This window comes from Cebus imitator, unplaced genomic scaffold (genome assembly GCF_001604975.1).
Source record: "Cebus imitator isolate Cc_AM_T3 unplaced genomic scaffold, Cebus_imitator-1.0 Scaffold19, whole genome shotgun sequence".
In the NCBI taxonomy this organism is placed as follows: domain Eukaryota; kingdom Metazoa; phylum Chordata; class Mammalia; order Primates; family Cebidae; genus Cebus; species Cebus imitator.
The window spans coordinates 7,803,062-7,826,247 of record NW_016107334.1 but is presented as its reverse complement, the minus strand read 5'-3'; the positions used below and the strand labels follow the sequence as shown (position 1 = coordinate 7,826,247).

At 36.3% G+C, this 23,186-nt stretch overlaps 1 protein-coding gene across 1 annotated transcript; it reads left to right on the top strand.

The window, feature by feature from the left end:
• The first annotated feature begins 19,059 nt into the window (after positions 1 to 19,059).
• LOC108296027 (leucine-rich repeat-containing protein 51-like) lies at positions 19,060 to 19,867 on the top strand. The gene is made up of 2 exons (XM_017518398.2): positions 19,060 to 19,358; positions 19,641 to 19,867. Exons 1-2 carry the CDS (start codon positions 19,096 to 19,098, stop codon positions 19,780 to 19,782), a joined length of 405 nt encoding a protein of 134 aa, XP_017373887.1. The 5' UTR covers positions 19,060 to 19,095; the 3' UTR covers positions 19,783 to 19,867.
• The last annotated feature ends 3,319 nt before the right edge of the window (positions 19,868 to 23,186 follow it).

Here is a 23,186-nt window from a genome sequence, read left to right as displayed (position 1 = left end):
GAATGACTTCTCCCAATTACAGCTCCTTGAGGATGCCATCAGTATGCACCAGCGGTTTCTCACTATTTTTTTTTTTTTTAGCCAGAAGCAAATGAATATATTATCTGTCCACAGCAAGACATGGGGCAAATGAATCTATGAGTCGTGGGTGATTGGGATTCCTCTCGTGCGTGGGGGTGTGACTATACTTCAGAACTCATTTTCACTAATGCTGACATACAGGACAGTCCTCGGAGACCTGTCTATCAAACTGCAACATGCTCTGCAGAAAAATTAGATTACTCATGCTCAAAGGGGGCGATGGCAATTTAGAGTGGCCCCTTAAATGCCAATTACACTTGTATTTATAAAGCAAATTAAACCCACGTAAAGGACATTGTTCACACTAGCTACTCTGGCTCTGTGTGTACAAGGTTCCACACTGTGTTTGGAAATCGTGAAGAAATGCAAGCGTGCACACACATGGACACCCATCCACAGGCAGTCATCGTGTACAGCTTTTTCTCCCCCTTTTAAATTTAATTTTAATAACCCTCAAAGGCTCAATTTATTTAAGTAGCTGAATACACTGTTTTACTATTATTGCCATATAACTTGGTTGGCCAGTCCATTGCCTAAATACCTGTTATCCATATCCAAATATCCATCATCAGTGAGAAATTTGCAGGTGGATTCTCTTTGTCTGTCAGAGGAGAGGCTAGAGCAAGGCTTCCTGTGCTCTCCATAAGGAGGCATTGTGGGGCTCTGCATGTCATTCACAGTGTTTGTATAGTTACCAAAGAAAACAGCTGGGTCAAAACCCACAAGATGGACCACATTCAGTTATGTGCAGGCTTGCCAATAAAAGTCTATTTTTTAATTAAAAATAAAGTAGTAAATCATGTTAAGAAAAAAATTACATATTGAAGGTGCAATGAAGTCTCACAGAAGAAAAAGGATAGCTCTAGGAAGAGAGATTTTAAAATAATCCAGAGGAGCACACGGTTAACTGTTGGCTGAAAATAGACTTTGGTGCACGGGGAGGTCGAGTACTTCCCAGCCCCTCATGGAGGGCTTTTCACAGCACTGGGTAGTGAAAAAGCCTGGCTGGGAGAAGATTTTCCTCCTCATAATGATACAAGAGTGCTGGGCTCTTTGAAACTCCCCGAGTATGTTCTGAAATGCTAATTGAGCATTTGGATCCTCATCTAGGGGGGTATTTATTTGGATTTACTTGCATCAACTGAGTGGCAAATTTTGCCTGATTCTTCTGATCAGTGCAGCAATCGTGGAGGATTTCTCTGATTTACAACACCCCAGACTGTGTGGCACTTGCAGCTTAGCACCAAATTTTTTTCATGTCTCCACATTTCAGTATCTTTTGCTGTATAATGCAGCATGGTTTTGTCTATCCAACATTCTGTCATCCAGAAAACTCTATTAACTTTTGCATCTGTTCTTTGCTGCTACTGGGATAATTGATGTTCATCATTTTGACCCTGAAGCAATTCAGGTACCTTTTGAATCATGCAAGATTCCATTATATTTCACAGGCATGTGAGTGAGGGAGTCTCTGGTCTTGAGACAGTGTAGCAGTTTGAGAGTCACAGCAGTGTCTAGCACAGGACAAGCCACAGCTTAATAGAAGAATTCCTCCTTGTTTAGCCAAGAAAGACTTTTTCCCTCACTTTTCTCCATCCTTTATGCATGCATCTAGCCCACATTTTCTTTTCTCTGTTTAGACAAAGACCATTTATTAAAAAAATATAAAGTCTTCCCAAAACTTACAATAAGAAAACAAACATCTCAATAAAAAATGAGCAAAAGATTTGAGCAGACACTTTGTCAAAGAAGGTAATATGTAGATGACAAATAAACACATGGAAAGATGCTCAACGTCATAATTATGAAAATGCAAATTAAAACCACAATGTGATAACATTATTCACCTATCAGATAGACTAAAACAAAACAAAAGAGAATGAAACAAATGGACAATTCCATGAGCTGATGGGAATGATGTGGAGAAACTGAAAATTATATTGCTGATTAATATATCGAATGGTACACTCATATTGTATTCTTAGAAAATATTGGCAGTTTCTTATAAAGTTAAACATACACTTATTTATCACCCAGCAATTTCACCCTTAGGTATTTATCCAAGCAAAATGAAAATTTATGTTCATTCAAAAAACCCGGATACAAATATTTAAAATAGCATTACTCATAAATGCAAATTGTCAACAACCCAGTGTCTTTCAACTGGTGAATCCATCCAATGGAATGGTATATCCATCCAATGGAATGCTCTTCAGCAATGAAGAATGAATTATTTCACATGCACCAAAATTGGTGACTCTCAAATGCACTTTTCTAGGTGAAACAACCTAAAGGCCATTACATGACACTAAAGAACAGATAAACTATGGGGACAAAGAACTGATCAGTGGCTCTAGAAACTCAGGGAAAGTGGAGTTTTGTACTATGAAAGGGCAGCATGTAGGCATTTTTGGAATAATGGAGTTGTTCTGAATATTAATTGTGGTATGATTATATCACTATGTGTTTTCCATGACTCAGAATTATATGCCAAAATATGTTAATTTTACTTATGTGAATCTTATCAAAATTTTAAAAAAGTAGCCAAGGCCTATCTGATTGAAAACTGTCAACAGAGCAAAACCAATGTTTATTGAGTATCTACTATGAGCAGGGCCTGGATTGGTATTGTGAGGAGAACAAAGCCTCATAGTAAGCTCCTTCTCTCCATAGACACCAACCCACCAGAAGACACAAGCAAGCACACAAATAACTACTATGAGGCAGTGAGGAATATGAAATCAAAAAAGGAGCCAAAAATGTGGAAGTGAAGAACACTGAATTCTTATAAGGATGATGCTAAGCTTGGAGAACTGTAAGGCTGAGTCATTGCAAAAAATAAAGCAGATTGTAAACTGACAAGAATAAGAGAGGAGCAAATTATGAGTAGGCAAAAATATGGTTATTCATCTGGGAGGGTAGGGTAATAAAGGAGTACTCTAAATGCAATGAAATCAAATCAACGGATGCAGCACGCACTTTCTGAGTGTGTGCATCTACCAGGCCCTCTGCTAGGCACAGAGACACAAAGAGAGGTTAAAATCCGGCCCTGTGTCTAAGCAACGGCCAGTATAGAGTGGGGTAGACTCCTGATCTGATAGTTATAAAACAGTGATAATGATTTGCAGTGTGTTTTTGAGTGCAGTGGATGGGAGAGAGGTAGGGGTTGGGGCTTTCTGGTAGAGATAATGGTCAAATTGTGAAAGCTTGGATTGGGGCTTAGTGGGGTGGATAGGGCTAGGCAGAGAGAAGGGATCAACAAAAGCTTAGGGCCGTGATACAATGCCTGCTCGGAAATACTAGTTGTTCATTGTTGTTGGAAGATAGTGTGCAAAAGGAAGATGCTGAAGTGGTGTGTGTGTGTGTGTGTGTGTGTGTGTGTGTGTGTGTGTGTAGTGAATGCAGATCACGAAAGTACTTGCATCACATAGAGAAACGGCTTCATTTTGAGCCTGTGGGGGACCACTATAGGGTTTCAAAGAGCAGTCTATCCTAAGTCACGCTAATGGTCAAATTTTTGTTTTAGGTTGGAATTTTCTATAGCTTTTCTTTTTGGTGGCAGAAGTTCAACACTTTCTTATTCTCTGAATTCAATCCTAAGAGGAGATTGCTTCATTCATGTTAAGGAGCAGATGCTTCTGCCTCATGAAGCAGATTGAAGTGGTGCTTTTCTGTTTGTAGCAGCTCTTGTGGCTATGAACTGCCTGGATTGACTTTTCCATGCCCCTAGCTACAGGGCTTCGTAAGACACTGCCTGAGGAACTAGAGGCCTTTTGTATGTAGCTCCTTTACAAAGTCTAGGAGAGAGATGATTAGGACTTGAGCTGGGCAGCAGGACTAGAGGAGAGGGAATGATTTGAGAAATGTTTAGAAGGAAAATCTGGTAGCAGGAAACCCAATGAAAACTTTGCCTATTTGATTCAGTTACTTCAGCAATTGATAAAACAGAGAGTCCTACTGCTTGACCCTGGGTGGGAGACTCATTGTGTGTCATTAGTAAGACATAGACGGCATTTTCCTTCCAGAAAAGGTGCAGAAACTTCTCAGTGCTCCTGGATTTAGAGCCCTTCTTAGAGAAGCTCAGGTTTTCTTGTGTGTGAAAGGGAGAGAAAAAAAAGCATTGATTAGAAAGCTGAAAAAGAAAGCAACTTGGCCTTCATAAAACCATAGGAAGGGTTGTGACTTCTGGTGGCACAAGAGTTAACTCCAGAAACCTCACTGATGGTGAGGTCCCAGAGAGGACTCTCTGTGTGTAGCTGAAATAACTCGATACTCAGAACCCAGGCATAATTTTGGCGTATGTCAGGGTCATGGCAGGGGAGATCTTGCCAAGGCATAGCCCCTTCAGAAAAGGGTGTCTGGTGTTTCTGACTCTATCATTTGGCAATGAGGGGGCAAAGGCAGTGACCAAATCAGGAGGGAGATCACCGCTAGGGCCTGTCCCTCAATAGGATTGCCATTGCTTGGGCAGACTTTCCCTCCAGCCTTCTAGAAAACCCAGAAGATGGGCAGCACAGCAGTGGGAGTATTGGATTCCCTGCCCATGTAGCAAATGGAAGTTTTAGCTGATTCTAATGTAATTTATGGAAACAGAAAAGATATAAAAGGCAGGTATCGCAAATATAACAGCTCCTGCCTAATAGAATTGGACTGATTTGATTCATGGATGAGGGTGAGAGGAAAATTCAAAGATTACTCCCAGGTTTTTAGCTTGAGTCCCTGGTTAGATGGAATCATATGCTACATGAGAATAACACAGGAGAAAAGGTGGACAATGAAACACTCAATTTGAGGGCATTAAATCTAAGGGCACAATAGATTGATATACAGAGAGGCTGTATTTCAATAGATATATTGATTGAAATACAGAGGTGACATTCTGAAGTTACATGTCCGCTCTGGATTTAGATGACTCGATTCTGGCTGGGAATTTCTCGTGCCTCAGTCTCCTCCTCTGGAAAACTGATATGAAAATAGTGTAGTGGTTTCTAAAAATGGCTTAATAATTATTTGGCACTCTTCTCATTTAGATGTTGTATATATTTCCCCAATTCTGAATCTGGGCAAGGTTGTGACCGCTTCAGCTGACAGAGTATGATGAAAGTGACATAATATGACTTTAGGGGCTGCATTATAAAAGGCAATTTAGTGTTTCTGTCCTGCAAGTGCACTCATTTTTGGAGCCCTAAGCCTCCATATAAGATGTCCAACTTACCATGAGGCTGCCATGCTGTGAGGAAGCCCAGTCTACATGAGATTCATGTGGTTGCTTCATTGATTGCCCTAGGCAAGGTTCCAGCTGAGAGCTAGTATCAGCTGCCACACATATTTGTGAAGATGCTTTCAAAAGCCCCCAGTTGTTTTATCAACCTAGCTGCCTCATCTTCCCAGGTGAGGTCCTAGATGTCATGGAGCAGAAACAAGCCATCCCTACTGAGCTCTGTCTGAATTCTGGATCCACAGAATAATAAAATGATTGTTTTATTCCACCAAGTTCTGGGATAATTTGTTATACAGTGATAATGTATCCAACACCAGGAAGAGATTAAATATGGAAGCTATTTATTAAAGAAAATACCTGGAAAAGAAAGTTGAGAGAAAGCCAGGAGAAACTTGGAGGGCTATCAGTTGATAATGCATGTCCATCCCTTACTGAAGGAGAGAGGGAAGGGAGGAGGGAAATTTGGGCAGAGCTGAGTTGTTCTAAGGCAAGTTCAGTGGGGATATTGAGGAGTCCTTGAGCTAAAGCCACCTGTCAGAGGAGCTTCATCCCTGAAGCATTGAAAAGTGTGGCACCAGTACAAAGGCTGTGATGATTTTCAGATCCCAGGAGCTGAGATCTCTCAGTCAGTAGCAGAGATCAGAGAGAAGCACTTTCCTGGCTATCATAAATACCAACTGGAACAAATAGTAACTGTTTTGAAAATGAAATGATTCAATATACATAGAGCAGTACCTGATACATTGGAAATGATCAATAAATATGAATGATAATCAGTAGTAATCTTTGAAATAATGACAGTGAATAAGACCATTAGTTAAAAGTATAGTAAGAAGAGCAATAGACTCTGAGTAGGATCATGGGGACATTAGCATTTAAGAGACATTCAGTAGCAAGAGAACCATGTGTAAATCCAGTATCTGGTGTTAATTGAGCACCTACTACATATGGAAACTAAGTGCCACTGACATATAGACTCCAAAAAAGCAGAGACATTTGTCTGTGGTACCTTTCTGGTATCTGGAACAGCCCCTAGATGAAGAGTAACAATTATATTTCAAGGCAGTGGAAGTATTTCAGGTAAGAATGGAAGAACTATCAGAATTATAGTATAACCCTTTTGAAGCCTCAGATGAAATGATGGATCTTGGCAATGACCATCAATGGCTGCTGACATCATAAATTAGAGACAACCTGGCATTATGTAGCTCGTGATAGAAGAATACATTACAGCTTTTGGAGTATTCTTCTGTGGTTGTGCGTGCGTGCGTGTGTGTGTGTGTGTGTGTGTGTGTAATTAAATTTAAAGCTAATCAAGCCTCTAGATCTAATCACACATTTAAATAAATATAAGAAGGAGAGAAACATGTTGAATAACACAAAATTTTGCAACTAGCAAAATTCAGACTGTGGAAAACTGCAAGATAAATTACTCAGTTTCTTTTTAAAAATTCTATTTTATTATGTTATTATTTAGTTAGTTATATTTTGGAGATGAGGGCCTCTCTATGTTGCCAAGGCTGTACTCAAACTCCTGAATTCAGGATCTTCTCCTGACTTGCTCTCTAGAGTTGCTGGGACTGCAGGCATGCTCCATCCTGCCACGCTCCCAGTTTCTTCATTAACTTAAGTTGCAAGGGAAAAACGGGAAACATATTCAACCACTTGCAGTGTATGGGCATTGAGTATGATTCAAACAAACACATTATTAGAAGATATCTTTGTGAGCATAGGGAACATCTGAATAGTACTTGGATTTTTGGGGATATTAAATACTAATATTTATATTTGACAGTGGCATACCTGTGTGACTGTTAGTATACCTGAGTGTTTATGCTTGCAAATATATGCATTTATTTTACCATGATGTATTTAAATGTTATTATAGCCTATTTTATTGTGTTGGCCTATTTTATTATGCTGGCCTATGAAATGTAATGTTTTATATGACAAACATGTTTAAAAACAACATGCTTTTAAATACTCTTTAAAATGCAAATACATATCTTTTGAATAATTTGAAAATTATTTTTTCAAAATTATATTTTCAGAATTTTTACCTTTGAGGATTGTGATTGTTGGGATTTTATACTTTAGCAATTTGGGATTTTGATTTTTTTAATTTCAACATTTGGGATTATGGTGTTTGAGATTGTGTCTCTCAGGATTATGTCCCAAGCCAAAAATAATGATGATTAATATGCTGAAGACTCTAATGGATAAAACAGACAGGATGCAATAACAGATGGGCAATGTAAGCAAAAAGGTGAAACTTCTAAGGAAAAAAAATCAAAAGAATAGCTAGAGATTTTAAAAAAGAATGGAGAATATATATCATGATAACTGTAACAGAAATGAAGAGTCTTTGGTGGGTTAGTAGATTGCACATGGCTGGGAAAAAAAATTCTGAGCTTGAAGGTATCTCAGTAGAAACCCCCCAAAATGAAGAGTAAAGACAGATAAGTTGAAAAATAAAAGAGCAGAATATCCAAGAATTGTGGGATAACTACAAAAGGTATAACATGTGTGTAATAAAAATACTGGAGGGGGAAGAAGTAGAGAAAGGAACAGAAGAAATATTTGAAGCAATAATGACTGATAATTTTCCCAAATTGATGTTAGACACTAGACCACAAATCAAGTAAGCTCAGAAAACACCAAGTAGGATAAATGCCAAAATACAACATGTAAGCATATAATTTTCAAACTTATAGAAAAGCAAAGATAAAGAAAAAATCCTGAAAGAAGTCAGAGGGGACAAAACAGCTTGCCTATAGAGAAGAAAAGATAAGAATACCATCTGACTCCTCCTCAGAGAGTATGCAAGAAAGAAAAGAGTGAGGTGAAATATTTAAATGTTGGGGAAAAACATCTACCAACCTAGACTTCTCTACTAAGCAGAATTATTTTTCAAAAATATAGGAGACATAAAAACTTTCTTAAATAAATAGAAATTGAGGGATTATTTATTTATATATTTATTTTTTGCTGGAAGACTACCATACAAGAAATGTTAAAAGACATTCCTTAGAGAGAAGGAAAATAATGTAGGTCAGAAATTCAGATCTATGTAAAGAAAGGAAGAGTGATAGAGAAAGAATAAGTGAAGGTAAGATAAAAACTTTAATTTTTCTTATTCTTAATTGATCTAGTAGATAACAGCTTGTTCAAAATAATAGCAACAATATATTCAATTATGTATACTTATGTATACATATAAGCTTAGATATGCTTATGTGTAAGAAATGAATGACAGCAGTGTTACATTGGACAGGAGAAAAATTTAGGATTACTTTGTTATTATAAGCTACTCCTATTCTCTGTGAAGCAGTGTAATATTATTTGAAGGTGGGCTTGGATTAGTTGTAAATGTATACTGTAAACTCTAGGACAAGTATTTTTAAAAGTTTTGAAAAAATAAGTATAACCAATATGCTAAAAAAAAGGAGAGAAAATTGAATCATATAAAATGCCCATTTGAAACCAACAACAAAAAAGAAAAATAGTGGAAACAAAAATAGAAACAAAGGACAAGGGCAATAAATATGTGAGAGTAACAAAAATGGTAATTATTAATATAAGTGTATCAATAATCACCTTAAACCCTTATTACTACTCTATTAAAAGACAGAGATCTTCAGAGTAGCTAACAAAACAAGTCTCAACCTTATGTTATCTGCAGGGAATCCAATTTAAATAACAAGACATATAGATTAAAAGTAAATGGATGGAGAATATATACCATGATAACATTAATCAAAAGAAAGCAGATACAACTATATTAATTTGAGACAGAGAATGTTCAAGGCAAAGAATTTATCAGAGATAGAGAAGCATTACATAATGATAAAGGTGTCAGCTCTCCCAGAAGAAATAACAATCTTCAATGTGTATGTTCTTAACAACAGAGCTTTAAGATAAATGAGGAAAAAGCTGGTAGAAATACAAGGAGAAGTAGATGAATCTATTATTAGTGTTGGAAATTTCAACTCTCCTTTATTAGAAATGAATAGATCCAGCAGACAGAAAATAAATAAGAACATAGTTGAACTCAGTAACATCACCGATTAGATGAATATAATTGACATCTATCAACTTCTTCATCCAGAAACAGCAGAATACAGTCTTCTTAAGTAGTCCCACATTTTCTAAGATAGATTACACTCTGGGCTACAAAACACACTTTTAAAAAATTGAAAGATTAGAAATCAGACAAAGTATGCTCTCTTACCAAACTCAAATTAAATTAGAGATAATAACAAAGATAGATGGCAATTCCAAAATATGTGAAGATTAAACAATCCACTCCTATTTCTCTTTCACCTTTATGGAAGTACAATTGACAAACAGAAATTGTATATAGTTAAGGTGTACAACTATTTTGATATACATACACATTGTAAATTATTAAATCAAATTAAATAACATATTACTAACCTCATATGCTTATTATTTTTGTGGTGAGAACATTTAAGATCTATTCACTTAGCAAATCATACAATACCTTATTATTAACTGTCATCATCATGCTGTAAAATAGATCTGCAGAACTTAAACTTATTCATCATACATAACTAAAACTTTGTACCCTTTGACCAACATCTTCATTCCTTCCCCTTCTCCCAGACCCTGGTAACTATCATTCTATTTTCTGCTTCTATTAGTGTAACTCTTTAAGATTCCACATGTGAGTAAGATTATGCAGTATTTGTTTTTCTTTGTTTTATTTCATTTAACATAAGCCCATCAGGTTCATACATGTTGCAAATGACAGGATTTGTTAGGACTGATTTTTTTGTGTGTATATGTACCATGTTTTCTTTATTCATCTATCATTAGACACTGAGGTTTGTTCCATATCTTGGCTATTGTAAATAATGCTGCAAGAACGTGAGAGTGCAGATATGTTTTCAACATACTGGTTTAATTTCCTTTGAATATATACCCAGAAGTGGGATTGTTAGATTATATGGTAGTTCTATCTTTAATTTTTAATGAACCTCCAAACTGTTTTTCATAATGGCTGCTCTAATTAATAACACATGATTCAAAGAAGAAATCATATGAGAAATTAAAACATATTTAATAAAAAATGAAAGCACAAGTTATCAAAATTTTGAGATGCAGTGAAAGCAGTGCTTGCAATAAAATTTATGGCATTGAATGTACACATTAGAAAATAAGAAAGATGTAAAATTGATAATCAAAGATTCTACCTTAGGAAACTAGAAAAATAAAACCCAGAAAATTAAAGCCAAAGTCAGCAGAAAAATAATAATAAAAATTAAAGCAGAAATCAGTGTAAATGGAAAACCAAAAATCACTAGAGAAAATCAACAAAATCAAAAGCTGATTCTTTGAATGGATCAATAAAATCAATAAACCTCTAACCAGGCTAAGAAAAAGTAGAGAAGACAGTAAGTTACTGTCAATCTCTTTCATGCCAATAACGTAACACAATTTACATTGGCACCCCCAATGTAATATGTACAATCTTGTACATATTTTGTAATATCGAAAATGAAATGAAGATATTTATAAAGATTTCATGGACATTAAAGGAACTTAAATATCAAGTTGTGATATCAACTCTATGTTCAGAAATTTGGTAATCTAGATGAAATGGACCAAACCCTTGAGAAACACAATCTGCCAAAACTCATACAAGAAGAAATAAACAATCTCAATCTGCCAAAACTCATACAAGAAGAAATAAACAATCTGAATCAGCTTATAACTGATAATGATCTTGAAGAAGTAACTAATAATCTTCTAAAACAGAAAGTACCAGGTCTCAATGGGTTCATTGGTGAATTCTATTTAAGAAAGAAATTATACCAATTCTCTACAGTCTTTTTTATAAGATAAAAGTGGAGGAGCTACTTTCTGACTCATTCTATGAGGACAGCATTAACCTAATACAAAAACTAAAGATACTACAAGAAAAAAAAATTATAGACCAATATTTCTCATAAACACACATGTAAAAAATCCTCAAAAACTATTGGGAAATTAAATTTAAGAATATGTAAAAAGAACTATAAAAATGATGATCAAATGATATTTGTCCCAGGTATGCAAGGCTGGCTCAACATTCAAAAATTAATGTCTTTCATTACATCAATAGGTTGAAGAAGAAAAATTACATAATCATATTAGTAGATACAGAAAAGGCATTTGACAAAATATGACAGTGATTCATGATAAAAACTCAATAAACAAGAATAAAGGAGAATTTCCATAACTTGACAAAAAAAAGTCTCCAAAAAACCCTATAGCTAACATCATAGTTAATGATAAGAAATGAGAAGCTATCTCATAAAGATTAGAAGCAAAGCAAGGATGTCTTCTTTCACCACTTCTTTTAAACACCATACTGGAAGCCTTAGCTGGTACAATAAGTCAAGAAAATAAAATAAAAGTTATACCCATAGGGAAAGAAGAAATAAAATTGTTCATAGGTGATATGATTGTCTATGTAGAAACTTGAAGGAATTGACAAAAGAACTCTTAGAACTAAGAAAAGATTATAGCAAGTTTGCAGGACACAAAGTTAACACAGAAACATCAATCTCTTTCATACCAATAACCAAATTTCAAAAGAAATTTGAAATTAAAAACATAACACAATTTACATTGGCACCCCCAATGTAATATGTACAGTCTTGTACATATTTTGTAAATCAAATGAAATATGTACAAGATTGTTATGAGGAAAACTATAAAACTCTGAAGAAAGAAATAAAAGAGTAACTAGATAAATTGGAAGATATTTCATGTTTATGTAAATGCACTCAATAGTGTCAAGATATCATGTCTATGAGTTCAATAAAATCCTAGTCAAAATCCAAGCAAGTGACTTTGTAGATATCAACAAACTGATCCTAAAGGTTTTTTGAAATGGCAAAAGTCTCAAAATAGTCAAATACAATATGGAAGAATAATAACAAAGTTGGAGGACTGATGTTAACTTACTTCAAGACTTATTATAAAGCCACAGTAATCAATATAGTGAAAGAATAGACAAATACGTCAAGGAAACAAGATAGACAGTCCAGAAATATATATTCTAAGTAGAGTCAACTGATCTTTGACAAATGAATAAAGGCAATACAATGGGGAATAGATAATCTTTTCAACAAAAGGTGATAGAACAACTAGATGTCCACATACAAAAAAAATGAATCTAGATACAGACTTTATATTTGTCACAAAAAATTAACTCAAAATAGATCATAGACCTAAATGTAATATGCAAAACTATAAAACTGCTACAAGATTACATTGAAAAAGACTTAGATGACCTAGATTTGGGCAATGGCTTTTTAGATACAACACCAAAGACACAATCTTTTAAAGAAAGGATTGATATGCAAATAAATTTTTTATTTATTAAAATAAAAACTTTCTGCCCCCTGAGAGACACAATCAAGAGAATGAAAAGACAAGCCACAGACAGAAAATATTTGTAAAAGACATAACTGATGAAGGATTCTTAACCAAAATATGTAAAGAACCCTGAAAACTCAACAATAAAAGATAACCTGATTTTAAAAATGGGCAGAAGACCTGAACAGATCTCTCATCAAAAAGATATGCAAATGAGAAATAAGCATATGAAAAGGTGCTCCACATTATATGTCCAAGCAAATGCTACTTAAAGCAAGCGATATACTGCTGCAGGCCTGTTAGAATGGCCAAAATCCAGAACATTGATGACCCTCACTAATGGCAAAAATGGAAGACAACTGGAGCTCTTACTCATTGCTAGTGGGAATGCAACATGGTACAGCTGCTTTGGAAGACCATTTGACACTTTCTTATCAAACTAAACATACCTTTATGATATGATCCAGCAATTATGCTTCTTGATATTTACCCAAAGGAGTTGAAAATCATTTGCAGCTTTATTAATAACTGGCAAATGCATCTGACATCTTGGAAGCAACCAAGATGTCCTCCAGTAAGTGAATGGATAAATGAACTGTGGTACATCTGGACAATGGCATATTGCTCAGCTATAAAAAGAAAAGCTCTCACATCTTGAAAAGGGCACTTAAATGAGTACTTACTACCAAGAGAAATAAGCCAGTATGGAGACGCTACATACTATTTTTCCAACTCTACGACATTCTGGAAAAGGCAAAACTATGGAGATAGAAGAAAGATCAGAGATTGGCCAGGGTTAGAATGGAAAGAGAGACGAATAGGCAGAGAACAGAGGATTTTTAGGGTCAGAAAATTATTCTGTATGACACTGTAGTAGTGGATACATATCATTATATGTTTGTCAAAACCCATAGAATATGCAACATGAAGAGTGAACTCTGATGTAAACTGTGCACTTTATGTGATAATGATGTGTCAGTGTAGTTGATTAATTGTAACAATGCATCACTCTGGTGCAGGGAATTGATACTGGAGGGGGAGAGGCTGTACATGCGTAGGAACAGGGGCTTTATAGGAAATCTCTGTTCCTTTCTCTCAATTTTGCTGTCAGTTATAAAGCTGCTCTAAAAATAAAGTCTATTTTTTAAAGTATTGAAAACAATTACTCTGAACTCTACCTGGATTTATGTGAGAAGAAATGTGGTTTGTTAGTGGAGAATAGAAATACTCAAGGTAACCTCAATGCAAATGTGTTTTGCTTAATGAATGCTGCTGAAAACTAGGACAGCAAAGAAGAAAAAAAAAAGAGAGACAAGTGGGAAAGACATAAATTATAAACTCTGTAAGTTTTTCATAAAGGATAAAGCTCTCCCTGGGTTTCTTTTACATTGCTATGGAATTCTCTGAACTTTCTAACTTGATAAGCATTTCTTCAGCTATGTTACTTATTTTTTCTTAATTTATATGAATACATGGATTTCCTTTGGTGATCAAGTAATTGTAAAGAGCATTATTTAACATTTATTTAAATTTGTATTCAGCTGTAGCGTATTTTGTTACATGGTGTTTTTGAATTAAATAAACCTCCATACCAACATATAATGTTTTATGTTTATCTAGTCCCAATGATAATCTGTTTCTTAATATATGACAATAGTTTCACTGAAATCACAGGGTAACCAATTTAGAAAACAAATGAATTATTTGGGAGAAGGCATGAGTTTACAGGCACTAAGGGATCTTGTTCATGGGCCCTTAGAAGACACTATCAATTATAGTCATACCTGGCTTAGCAATAAGGATGCTGGTATGGTTTGGATGTTTGTCCCTCCAGATCTCATGTTGAAATGTGAGCTCTGATGTCAGAGATTGGGCCTGATGAGAAGAATTGGATCATTGGAGCAGATGTCTCATGAATGGGTTAGCGCCAAGTCATTGGTGATGAGTGAGTTCTCCCTCAGTTAGTTCATGTGAGATCTAGTTGTTTAAGAGAATGTAGGAACTCTCCATTCCCTCTCTGAACATGTGATATGCTGGTTCCCTTGTTGACTTCTACCATGATTGTAAGTTTCCTGAGGCCCTGACCAGATGCAGTTGTCAGTGCCATGCTTTTTGTACAGCCTGCAGAACCAAAGCCAATTAAACTTCTTTTCTTTATAAATTACCCTGCCCTAGGTATTTGTTTTTTATAGCAACACAAGAACAGACTGACACAAATACTTTCTGAGAAATAACGCCATTAGGTAACTTTGTTGCTGGATGAACACCATGGAGTATACTTACACAAACCTAGGTGGTATGCCTTACTACAGACCTAGGCTGTAAGCTATGACCTTTTGCTTCTAGGCTACAATCCTGTACAGCAAGTACTGAATACTGCGGGCAATTGTAACACAATGGTAAGTATTTCATGTATCTACACATAGAAAAGGTACAGTAAAAATACGGTATTGTAATCTTATGGGACACTCATCTAAGTGTTTTTCTACAGTGTATGACTATATAGAAATTCTGGGGGCTCTAGTCTGATTTTAATAGGAATCATAATTGATGTGGAGAGTCTGGAATTTTCAGTCAGGAGATCAAAGTTTTGCTGTAGATTTTGGTGCTAACCAGCTCCATGACTGAAAAATTTACTTTTTTTAAATTTCTGAGTGAAAAATAAGGGAAATTAATGCAATAATTTCTTAAATACCTTTAAGACTTACAGAATCTACTGTGTGGATACATTGAGTGTTTTATTTTGTGAAAATTAGATGAGATTAATCCTTATATTAGGCAAAGATGTGTTTAAATCAATGACACAAACAAGGCTGCAAATGAAAATCATCCGGACAACCAAAAAAACAGAATTCCTGGACCCCAACCATCTGAGAACTACTAAATCATATTGTCTGATGGACAGACCCAGCAATCTACATTCTAAAACTGTCCTAGGTGATTTTAATGCAGGAGGTCCTGAGTTTGAAAATCTCTGGTTTAGGCGAGCTCCAAGATGTTTCAACATCCCTGACTCTCACTGATATTTATTTAAGTACTAACTTCATGTTCTAGAACTGCATGAAAATGATAGTGTACTAAAATGAAGAAAGCCCGTCCTTAAGAATCACAATTTCAAAAAATGGCACAGGCATATATTATACAAAATCTATAAATGAATCCACTCAATCACGAAGCTCCTTACATAGATATGATTAAAACACATGCAGTTCTTACAAAAATGGAAAATAACTTTAGTGGAGTGCAAAAAAAATCAAATTCGTATCATTTTGTCAAGATTCCAATGTAAAAATTCTTGTAAATTTAGAATGCATTGGAGATGTTCAAATAAGACCAAAAAAATCAGGGAGTAATTGTGAAGGGCAACAAACTTATTTGGTGTGAGTACAGGACACTGAACTATGATCATATTTCAGAATTGCAGAAGAAAAACAACTTCCCCTGCTCTTTAACATATTCTTTTATATGAAATGAGGGAGGCGAAAAAGTTGGCTAATCATCAGAAAACGATGATGTGTCCTAATGCAATTCTCTTTGATTGAGATGTATCCCACAGGGCAAATTTGAGCTTCTAGGTGGTTCATGACATCAGACAAAATATGCACTAAAATTCAAAAAGAACCAAAAAATAAAACAAACAAACAAAAATGGCAGCAACAAAAAAGCTAAAGAATCAAAATAAAGGCAAGGGAAATATTTATGAATAAATCATTCATCATCTTTGATCTCAGCAAAATGACCATTGACTTGGCAAGCACTCCAGCAAGTATTTCTTTTAGTTGTAAAAGTTGAAATGATTCCTCATCACATTATTTTTGGTGCCAAAGCTGAGGTTATTTTCTCTGGCTCAACATCTGTGGCTCCCCTAGGAACTAATTGGGCAATAAACATTTTCAGACTCATGAAAATCAAGCATTAAAAAGATGACTGATAAATACGAGTTTTATACATGTAACAATAGGGTTTGGTAACTGATCTCCACTGGCTGTGCACAGAACAGATTTCAAAATCCTGGAAGTGAAACTGTTGCGGCCATGTGTGAGAGTTGAGGATGTTTGCCTTTGTCTGCACTTGAAACAACTTTGATGTGGCTTAAGATGTGTTTTTGTATTTCAGACAGACCACAGAAGGGAAACCAGCAAGGCATAGAATTATTTACCCTTCCCAGGAAAATATTTTAAAAGCTCTATGAGAGCTCCATTTCCTAAAGCCACCTGTCACCTAAAGCACATGTAATAAGCCCCAGATGCTAGATCCCAACCTGCTAACCCTGTGACTTGCAGCGAAAATATTTCACTCATTCCTGGGCACATCCTTAATTCATTCGAAGCTAAACTTTCAGGCCATATTTTCTGCTTAAACTTAATAACTCAGCTCTGACATTCCTTCCCAGTGACCTTAAAGTTCCGTTTGGCCACCTCGACACCTGCTCCTAAATGCATTAGAAGCACTCAGATGTTTTTTTCAAGTATCAATTTTGTTTTCTTTGCTCAGCCTTGAGGCCATCCACTGAATGCACGGAAGTAAAGGATACTTTCTTCTATTCCATAGTGAATTGTCTTAGTATCTTAGGTTTCTCTACTTAAGTTTTTGTTGATGCTGTTGTGAACACAAAAATAGTTTGTTCATAGATTTTTGAGATCCATGAAACTTAAGTTTCAAATCTTGATTTTGGAAGATAATGAGGGAAAGATCCCCAAATCCCCTAAAATTATTTATATATGTGAATTCGTTTGGAAAAATAAACTTACAGGTTTATGAATATTTTCTGTGATGTTAAAAAAATTGTGACATTACTACTATATAATAGTAAGGCTGGTATGAATATTAAAACCCCAGAATGCACTATTTTAAATGTATTTATGATCTAAGAAAATGTACACACAAAGATTTCAAAGGTCAGAATTGAGACTTTTTATTCTCATTAAGATTTTAAAAAATCTTGCCATTCTACTGAAAAATTATAACTGTAGAATAATAAAATTATAAATATAGAAAAATTGCCATTCCACTGAAAAATTAAAACTATATTGAATTTCATTGAGGGAAGAATTATAGAGTTATTGCAGTACAAATAAATGGCTAAAATTCCCTCCCTTATGAAATTATTCTTCCACATTTATCTATTTTTAAATCCAAGTATATTTCTCATGTTAATGAAATTGCAAATCAAAACATGCTCTACACAGGAAAAAAAATATGTTGATTCTGGAGTCTGTGTGTGTGTGTGTGTGTGTGCGCGCGTGTGTGTGTGAGAGAGAGAGAAAGATTATTAGAAACAAATGAGTGCTTATGGAAAAAGGATAATCAGAATGTGAAAAGAATTTTTAAGTCTTAGGACTCCTAAGTTGACTTTGTAAAAATATACAATTTTATCTGAGAACTTTTCAGTGGTAAGTGACTGTTTTGCTTGTGTCAAGGCAATGACACCAATTCGTTATTGATACCTCTCTGTGAGAAGATTTCAAAAACACTGTTCTCAAAATTGCCATATGTTTCAGATAGTGATTGTAATGGAGGCCTTTATATTTTGGAGGGGGTAGGTCAAGAGGTTAAAATAATAATCTCCATATACAACCTGATTTGAGCTGCTTTATTCTACAAACCTGGGGTAGGCATGTGTAGAGACCTAGAAACTGGGCTCTCCTATCATATTTCCCTCTAACTCCAGATAACACCAAATAAACCCTTAATCACACAAGAAATCACTCAACTTTTACTACTCCTCCTGCTCCTTGACCTGCCACTAGCCCATTTCATTTCCCATGGTGTGGCCTCTGGCCTCTGCCTTTATAGGCTGTATCACCTGGCCATCACGTAGCTTCCAGCTCCCGGATCCTGTCTGGTTTCTGGTTTCTTCCAGGTTATCCAGAGTTTACAGACTGGATGCACTGCCTCTTGACCTTCTCTGCCTTGGAAATGCTTTCTCCTTCAGGCATAAAATCTTCCTCTAATGCTGGGTCTGCCCTCCCACCAGCCATTTTGAGATCTTAACTTCTTCAGGAGGTTTTTTTTTTTTTTTTTCTTTCCCACCGGAGAAGTGAAACATTCCTTTCCTCCTAAGTTATAGACTTAAATTAATGGAAGTTTTCCATGTGGTTTTCCATTTGCAGGTAGACTGTTCATAGGACTATGTACTTACGTACAAGCCTAAAACCCACCGAACATTCTTTGTGAAACAAAAGAAATATATAATTTCTAAACTGAATATAAGCTCTAATTCTTAACAGTCTCTCATCATCTCATCTTCATCATGTCTTAAATTATCTTCACCTCCACCCTTTTTCTCTACTCTCCACCTAATGCTTAACTAGTTCCTTTTCTTTTCTTTCTTTCTTTCTTTTTTTTTTTTTTTTTTTTTNAAAAAAAAAAAGGTAAATAAACATTGGTTAGAATCATACAGTATGGCTGTGGAGGGCAGGTTGTTCCCCATATTGTTCCTTTTCTGCCCGCCAGTCAGGTCTGAGCATAGAATCAGGGTCCTGTCTAGCCTGGCTTTTGGTTCCCTTCCCCAACAGGTCCTAACAACTTTCTTCAACCTGAGTGTCCTCTATCTTCACGGCAACAGCATCCAGCGCCTGGGGGAAGTGAATAAGCTGGCTGTCCTTCCTCGGCTCCGGAGCCTGACACTCCATGGGAACCCCATGGAGGAAGAGAAGGGGTATAGGTAAGTGCCCTGCCCCTGGAGGTAGGGTCTAGCTGGGCTCCCCTAAGGGAAAGGAGGAGGAGAACCAAGAAATTTAAGACCATTCTTTTGCCATGCTTGGATTTGGGAAGGGAGTAGCAGGCCTTTACGCATTCCCTGCTATCAGTCAGGATAAACCTAATCTTCCCCAAACTATGCTCAAGTCCCTCCATTCCTTGCAGTCAGGGAAGACAACAGCAACTGGTGGAGGGGGAAGGGGATTCTGGTGGGGGGGCTGGCCCCCAGCCTGAGTCTTCCCCACAGGCAGTATGTGCTGTGCACCCTGCCCCATATCACCACATTCGACTTTAGTGGGGTCACCAAAGCAGACCGCACCACAGCTGAAGTCTGGAAACGCATGAACATCAAGCCCAAGAAGGCCCGGATCAAGCAGAACATACTCTGAGGCTCCGAGGACCCTAGTAGTCCTAAAGGCCTGAGGACAGACAGCATGGTTTGACAATAAATGATTTGAGCTGTTGAGCAGGCAACTACAGGTAGCTCTAGTTTTTGTTTTGTTTTGTTTTGTTTTTTTTTTTTTTTTTTTTTTTTTTTTTTTTTTGTTTTTTTTTTGAGGTGGAGCCTTGTGCTGTTGCCAAGAATAGAGTGCAGTGGTACTATCTCGGCTCCCTGCAACCTTGGCTTCCTGGGTTCAAGTAATTCTCCTGCTTCATCCTCCTGAGTAGCTAGGATTACAGGCATGAACCACCACACCCAGCTAGTTTTTGTATTTTTAGTAGAGACAGGGTTTCACCATCTTGGCCAGGCTGGTCTTGAACTCCTGACCTCGTGATCCACCTGCCTTGGCCTCCCAAAGTTCTAGGATTACAGGCATGGGCCACCGCACCTGGCCAACTAGTAGCTTTTCTAAGGTTTCTGCTTATGGCACCAAGATGCTTCCATCCTCAGAATTTCAACGAGGCAGGGTCTTCATCCCTCCCTCTCACCATGATAGAGATAATGTTAACGGCCAATCACCCAGAGTTAGACAGATATGGCTTTGAATCAAAAGCGTTGCAAGTTTCTGGACTTGTGAGCTATTAAAATGTTCTCCTGCTGAAAACTGGAGACAGGAGTAGCTACCTAGGGTTATTGTAAGGATTAATGTAATTTTGTAAAACACTTTGCATACCACTGGAAAGATAGTAAATAATAAATGTCAGTTATTGTTTTTCTATTATTTAATCATTTTCATTATTACAAATCTTTAATATCTTTTCTCATTGCCCTTCTCTGTTAGTGAGGCTTAAACTAGGAAATTGGAGCCTAGAACTGGGGACACACACACACACACACACACACATACACACCCCATAACATTTATAGGAATTTGGTTTATATAATTGTGACAGCTGATTAAAGAGTTTCTGTGAAGCTATAATATTCACATCTGATGCTGGAGTTTCAAGCCCACAGGGCAGGCAGTCGGAAAGAAAAGATGGATGTAAAGTACAGAACAAGATCAAGTAGGATGAAAGGAGACGTGTCATTTCTTAATGCCTCTGAATTAGATGGTATCATTGTCCTGCAGAAACTGAGACCCTTCATTATGAAGCTAAATGCATAAACTTGGCCCAGGAATTAGAGAAGTGGAGGGATGCTCTAGGAGAAGGTGGAGAAGCTGTTGGCCCAGCTGCCACTTTACACAAAAGAGGCAAGTCAGCAGATCAGCAACAGCATATGGGCTACAAAATGTCTGTTTCTTCCTTGCACCCTGCAAACCCACTTAAAAATCTCCTTTGTGGTCCATTCAAACCAGAAACATACAAGAGAGAAGGTTTGAGGGGGACGCAGATTTGGCTAGCCTGCTGGACCCATTACAAAGCCACTATGCCTTCCTTTAAAGTATATCATCTCCATAAAGCATTGGTTTCCAAGTTGTTTTTTGCTTATTCATTTTCCTTTCTTTTCCATCAGTTTTCCCTTTACATTGTGCCCCATAGACCTCGGCTCTTCTCACATTCCCATTCCTAATCTGATGCCACTCAAGTCTTCCCACAAGGAAGGGCTTACTTGTTACTTCACAATTATGTGCTTATGTGCTTGGATGGCCAGGTTGATCTTCTTGCTCTTCCCAAAGCACACTGGACCATTTTGCCTTCTACGATTTTGATCATGACTATATTCCCACTTAGAAAACACTCCCCATTCCTGATTTGCCTTAGACTCCTCTTATCTACAATATAGCCACTTTAGAATCCAAAGCATGTCCTACATTTTCTCCTGAATACTTTCCAACTCCAGGCAGCTCATTCCTTTCAGTGGCTTCTGGGCACAGGCACGTGCTCCACATTTGGGGCAGGAACTGTGTCTTATATGGTATTTTAATCTCACTTGAAGTATCTTGCAAATCTGGGAAACTGGTAGGAACTAATTAAATGCTTTTACAGAGAAGGAAATATAATTTCATATGATTTCTATTAAATACAAGTAGACAAACAAAAATGACGCCTCTCTGTGTAAAACTCTGCTCCTCAGCATTTTAATATGTCATTCCTTTTCTGGCTGTTATGACAATGTCTGCCTAAGTACTCTTGCCTGAAATCTAATCGTATGCAGTTATCATTGTGTTTTTGTTTAATCTAAATACAGATAATTCAGTGTTAATATTCTTCCAGGAAGACTTTTTCTTTCGTATTTTTTTCTCTTAGAGGGAGAAAGCCTCTTACATGCTGTGTAGAGTGGGTGGATTCTCACTTTGCTGAATGTCAGTTTCCCCCTTAAAGAGGGGAAAATGATAATACTTCTTTCCTAGGGCTGTTGTGAGGATGAAGTAAGCTAGAAAAGAACTCATTTTGATTCAATGGATATGACATCAAGGTACAGGCAAGAGAAACAAAAATAGACAAACAGGACTAAATCAAGCTAAAACTACTGCACAGCAAAGGAAACAACTAATAGAATAAATAGGCAACCTATGTAGTAGGAGAAACTATTTGCAAATCATCTATCAGATAAAAGTTTAACCTCCAAAATAACAAACTCCTGTAACTTATTAGCAAAAAAACCCCCCAATAACCACATTAAAAAAGGAGCTAAGGACTTGAATAGACATTTCTCCCAAAAAACACATACAAATGTCCAACAGATATTAAAAAGGGGCTCATCTTCACTAAATATCAGGGTAATGCAAATCAAAACTACAACAAAGTATCATACCTGTCAGAATAACTATAATAATAATAATAAAAAACAATGGTAACCAGTACAGACAAAAATGGGAAGAAATTGAAAGCCTCATGCACTGTTTGTGGGAATGTAAAATGTCGTAGCTGATTTGGAAAACAGTATTAAGCAGGAGTGTCCAATCTTTTGGCTTCCTTGGGCCACATTGGAGGAAGAAGAATTGTCTTGGGCCACACATAAAATATATTACCATTAATGATAGATGATGATCTACAAAGAAAAATTGCCAAAAAAATCTCATAATGTCTTAAGAAAATTTACAAATTTGTGTTGGGCCACATTCAAAGCTGCCCTGGGTTGTGAAGTGGACAAACTTGGGGTAGAGCTTTCTAAGACAATTAAAAATAGAATAACCATAGGATCCAGTAAACCCATTTGTGGATATTTATCCAAAATAATTAAAATAAGGATCTTTAAGACATATTAGCACTCCCATATTCATTGCAACATTATTCACAGTAGCCAAGATATGAAGGACATTTAAATGTCTATCATTTGTCTTTAATATATAAAGAAAAATGGTCCATACATATAACAGAATACTATGCAGCTTTAAAGAAGGAAATTCTCCAACATGTGATAATATGGATGAACTTTGAAGACATTATGTTAACTGAATAAGTC